At 32.3% G+C, this 5,513-nt stretch overlaps 2 protein-coding genes across 2 annotated transcripts; both read left to right on the forward strand.

The window, feature by feature from the left end:
• Positions 1-866: 866 nt before the first annotated feature.
• On the forward strand, positions 867-1,700 carry LOC8268762 (sal-like protein 3). Its single transcript, XM_002521661.1, has one exon. The coding sequence runs from the start codon at positions 867-869 to the stop codon at positions 1,698-1,700; it is 834 nt and encodes a 277-aa protein (XP_002521707.1).
• A 2,862-nt stretch (positions 1,701-4,562) lies between these two features.
• On the forward strand, positions 4,563-5,478 carry LOC8268763. Its single transcript, XM_002521662.3, has one exon. The coding sequence runs from the start codon at positions 4,622-4,624 to the stop codon at positions 5,390-5,392; it is 771 nt and encodes a 256-aa protein (XP_002521708.2). The 5' UTR covers positions 4,563-4,621; the 3' UTR covers positions 5,393-5,478.
• Positions 5,479-5,513: the final 35 nt, after the last annotated feature.

The following is a 5,513-nucleotide window of genomic DNA, read 5'->3' on the forward strand; positions in this document are numbered from 1 at the left end:
TTTCTTTTTCGGTACATTGAAGAGAGATCTCTTTTTCTATTTTTATTTTTATTTTTTAAAAAAAACCAAAATTGTTTTTATTATTCTTGGGAGCGTACAAGAAAGTACAGCTTGGAGAGTGAATATTCTGATGAGGCTGATCAGACTTCACTGGTGAATCTCAATCCTGCTGCAGGTTTATATTGAAGGAAGACTAAATAAAGAAACTTTTTTTGAAATGCTACAGAAATGAATGAGATGGTTTCCGGTGTATTTCTGGCCAACAAATTTTTATGGAAAATTATTTGTAAATAGTTTATTTCTTACAGAGATTAATTACATTCTATTAATTCTGCAATACTGTTAAAAGAAATAATTGTACCATTTTCATATGTAAATCATATATGTTATAAACAGTTAGCATTCCTTGTCAAACAAAAAACAAAATGTAAATCAACATGAATTTTGTTTATGCAACCCATAAAATGCATAAAAATTATAATTATAATTTTGTTTAATATTATAATTATTTCTCAAGAAAATGGTTTTTGTTTTATAGAACGCATGGATTTTTGGTTCTAATCTTATGAATTTGATTAGTTTTTGTTTTATTTTTTAATAGTAATAGTAATTGAAGAATAAAAGAAGTAAATCTTAATCTCCTGCCAGTGCAAAAAGGTACCAATATCCATTGCATCTCCTTGGAAGGAAACAATGTCTCTCAAGAGAGAAACAAAAGAAAAAAAAAAAAAAACTGCCCCACTTGAGTAACACTATATAACTGCATCAAATGGCCGCTTCAGATTCTTGTGCGAGAAAAACATTAACGTTGAGAACTTGTAATAAGCACTTCTTTCTCTTCAATTTGTCAATTTCCCATTACCCTAATGGCCAGCTCTTCCAGGGAAAACTCTCCCACCAAATCCAACAGCCCTAAGGGCAATGCTAATGAAGATGCTGTTCCTGTTCCTCCTGTTTCTGCTACCTTTCCTGTTCCTGCTGTTCCTGTTGCTACCTTTCCTGCTCCTGGCCCTGCTCGTGCCCTTCAGTTTGGAGAAGGATCCTCTTCTGCGCCTCCTCTTCAGCAATTAGTTGAAGGGATTTCTTCTCCTTCGTCATCTTCTTCTTCATCCCCTGGCAATACTCCGCCGCGTAGGATTGTTGAGATTGTGCTTGGAAGCAGTCATGGCGGTGGTAAGTCTGGAGAGGGTTCTCCAAAAAAGAAGAAAGCTTTACCATCATCAGGGAAAAAGGATGGTGAAAGTAATCCAGGGGTAGAGAAGAAGAGGAAGAAAGCAGAAATGGATGCTCCAAAGTCAGATCCAATTTGTTCTTTATGTGGGAAAAGATTTGGTTCTTGGAAAGGTGTGTTTGGACATCTTCGCGCTCATCCTGAGCGTGACTGGCGTGGTGCCTTTCCACCACCAAAGGGAGAGGCTGCATCTTGGTCTCCAATCAAGACTGGTGGCCCTGATGATAACCAGGCTATGCAAGTTGAATTGCTGGCTCCAACTTTACTGGGTTTGGCTCGCGAAACCCTGTCAAAGATGCGTCAGGAATCCACTAGGGTTGGAAACATAGATTTGAACAAGGAACCCGAGTCATCTTCTTCTCCCTCTCCTCCTCCTCCTCCACAGGGTGGTGCTAGCGCTGGCTTGGATTTGAACAAGTCTCCTCCACCGGAAAGCGATCAGGATGGAATCAATGGTAAGGAGGAGTAAGGAAGAGGAGAGGCTGCATGCATGCAAACCCTAGACACAGTACACAATAAACATGGCGAAGTGATACTGTTATGCATTATTATACCACATTAGTTTGCATGCCCTTTTTCTTTCAGTGTTGTGTTCATTCCTAGTTCGATGAATTATCATGGTGTAATGGAATGAACCGGCGCCGCCCCCCTCCCCCTCTTTTTTCTTTATTTTTATTTTTTAAAAATTTCTGTAATCACTTCGTTACATGTAGCCTATATGTAAGAGATAGATTATATTATATATGAATGGTGTGTTTTTTTTTTTTTTAATTCTTTTGGTGGTTTAGTGATTTGAATTTCTTGGGAACTGTGAATTACATCATGAGCATGACCAAAGCATATATGCAAGTTCCTTCGCAGATTTACTGTACATACAATAGGCGCAACCGTATATATATATATATATATATATATATATTTATACCTTCAGAAATCCTCCAAAAGAGAAGAAAAAATTCCCTCTCCGATTGGCCTGGATGGTCGAGTTGATGCTGCAGGAGTAGCGTTTCCTAGGATGTGTTTGGTTTAGTTTGTGTCTCAGGATTTCTTAATTTCCTCCTCCTAATGTTTAAAGAAAAAGAGAAAACAATAAGAGGACTGACATCTCTTTTGTAAAGTGTATATGATTTTTCTTATGAGTTAGATTTGTGATTGATCGTAAGAACGGTGCTTACATTTTAAGTCTTTAGTGCATAACTACTTTATCGAATCATTTATAAATACCTATTAACGGTCAACTTGCGCGTTTATTTTAAAGATCAAATTTCGCGCGCTTATTTTAACGGTTAATGTCCGCATCTTTTATAAATGTCAAGAGTTATATATGGTATCTTATGATTGTAAAACCGTTATTTAAACGATTAACTTCCGCATCGTAAAACCGTTATATATGGTTCCGCGCCTTTTTTAAATACTAAGAATTATACTTGAATTAATTATGATTGGTAGATTAAGCGTGAGTAAAATTTATGGTTATATGTGTCTTATGACATTAATGTTTAATTTGCTATCAAATCATTTATAGATATCCATTAACGTACAATTTCCATATATATTTTAAAGATAACTTCAGCGTGCATATTTTAACGATTAACTTCTGTATCTTTTTTAAATGCTAAGAGTTATATATGGTATTTTATAGTTGTAAAAGCGTTATTTGAACAATTAACTTCCGTGCTTTTTTAAATGCTAAGAACTATACTCTACTTTATGATCGATAAACCAATCATGAGTAAAATTTATGGTTATATGTGTTGTATGACATTAATTTTTAATTTGCTATCAAATCATTTATAAATAATCCATTAATAATCAACTTTTGCGTGCATATTTTAACAGTCAACTTTCACGCGCATATTTTAACACTCAACTTTTAAGTGCATAACAGGTAACTTCAATATTTATTTAAATGCCATGAGTTATATATGATACCTTGTGATTGTACAAATTGTTACCTTTAACGATTAATTTCCGCGTCTTTTTTAAATACTAAATATATACTTTAATTAATTATGATCGATAGACCAACTATGAATAAAGTTTATAGTTATATTGTTTGACATTAATGTTTAACTTGCTATAAATATAAAATTATTATGTATTCAATATATATACTTTTTCATTTAATTGTTATTGATTATTTAATAAAAAATTATTTAAATAATATTTATATTTAAATAATAATTCATTTAGCGGTAAATTATTCTCTCTCTCTCTCTCTCTATATATATATATATATATATATATAATCATTATATTTTATAAAAAGTTTAATTACTAATTAAGTCTCGAATTTTATAATTTTTAATAATTTTATCTATTTGTTTCAGATTTTGCAAATAAACATCTATATTACTAATTTATTTTCAGAAATTCTCTTAAGAGACAATTTTCGCCATTTCATAGTAAAAAAACATGTGAAAAGTCTAATGTACTTACTAAAAAATAAAAATTTAGAAGTTAGCAAAAGATGTATTTCAAATTTAACAATGTAGCTATTAAATATCTTATATGCGTTCATTTTTTCACACTTTTTATCTATTGCAGTAAACCTTTTGCTAATTCTTAAATTTCTTTCTTTTAATAATTACAATCGATCTACAACGTCATCTTCATCATTGTAAAATTATAAAAATTATTATCGAAAAGTGCTTTTAAAAATAAAATGGAAGAATAGATATTTATTTTTAAATTTTAAAATAATTGGATAAAATTATTAAAAGGTGTAAAGTTCATGTTTAATTAGTAATTAGACCTTAGTTAAAAGCTAAGAGTTATAGTTTCTTATAATCATACAAACCCTACTTCTATGCTTTTTTTCTTAATGCCAAAAGTAATTCTCTAGATCTTATAATTGCATAGATCTAAGTGCGAGTAAAATTTAAAGTTGTACGCATGTCATAGCATAATATTTAATTTTATGTTAGTATATGATTGTTGTGTATTCAATAGGTAGATTCCATATAATAAATACGTTCGTATTAAAAAAAATGATTTAAACATATATGCTTAGTACTAAACTTTAACAACTAGTTTTTGCATTTTTTTTAACTGTTAATATTTTATAATGAAATAGTAGAAGTAAATCGTGACTAAAATATTAATATTTATGTGATAAAAGAAGCCATATATATTTAATTTTCTATAAATATATGTTGTTTTGTAGTTTATATATAGATTTCATGAAAAGTATTTTTCATTATTTTATGACTTTTTATAAAAGAACTCAGCTAAGCACTAAATTTAACAGCTTAGTTTTGTACCACTTTCAGGTATATAAGACTCTAATTACTATGCATTTCTATCATTCTTTAACTTGCTTCATCTTCTCTCTATCACTAGCTCTCTCTCTCTCTCTCTCTCTGCTCTCAATCTTCCCTTTTCTTTGCTATGGAGAACCCCAGTGACCCTAAGCTTGAGAGTTCCTCCCCTCAGCAACAACCTCAAGGCAAAAACAATCCACAAAATGATGCAAATGAAAACATTTCTGGTGGGTCTTTACCACCCAATGCTATGCCTATCTCTAGACTTGAAGTTACCACGCCTACCCAATTTACTATTGACACTGCTCCAAGGCCTAGTGCTCATATTAGGGTTCGAGCAGGAACCAAAAATGGTGGTGGTGTCAATGCAGGTGCTGATAAGGGTTTTCGGAAGAAGAGAGGAAGAAGCTTAAGCTATGATGGTGACGTGAGGCCTAAGAGAAGAGCTGATACTGGATTACCATCTACTTGTGCTGTTTGTGAAAGAAAATTCCCAACTATTTATGCACTCTTTGGGCATCTTCGTATGCATAACAAGAGGGATTGGAGAGGGGCTTTTCCTCCTCCGGTGTATAATCCAGATTGGGTTGAAAATGGTGGTAGCAATGTTGATCAGAGTCTACAACAACCAGCAGCAACTCAACAAGTGGAAGAAAAGGAGGTGATACCAGAACTTCTTGATGTTGCTCAAGAAATCTTAAAGAAAATGCAACAAGAAAACATCAGTAACGTTACTGATCCAATCAAGAAACTTGAATTTGATCTTAATCTTCTTCCCCAAGAAAACTCTTCTGGTCCATCATCTAACATGGCTTCTTCTCAAGAAAAGATAGCTACTAGGTTTGATCTTAATTTCCCTCCTCCAAAAGAAGATAATGATGATCCACCAGCAATTTGAGATATATATGCTACGTAGTAATGAAGATTACATAAATATTTAATTTTTGTTCTTAGTGTTGTGAGAAATATTACTTGGTTTTTGGCGTATAATTTGGACGTGCATCAAAGATCGAGTAATA

Source organism: Ricinus communis, chromosome 5, assembly GCF_019578655.1.
Source record: "Ricinus communis isolate WT05 ecotype wild-type chromosome 5, ASM1957865v1, whole genome shotgun sequence".
NCBI classification, from domain to species: Eukaryota; Viridiplantae; Streptophyta; class Magnoliopsida; order Malpighiales; family Euphorbiaceae; genus Ricinus; species Ricinus communis.

What these genes read in the sequence shown, in the direction of transcription:
- LOC8268762 (XM_002521661.1), top strand. Translation starts at nt 867, where the DNA reads ATGGCCAGCTCTTCCAGGGAAAACTCTCCCACCAAATCCAACAGCCCT.
- LOC8268763 (XM_002521662.3), top strand. Translation starts at nt 4,622, where the DNA reads ATGGAGAACCCCAGTGACCCTAAGCTTGAGAGTTCCTCCCCTCAGCAA.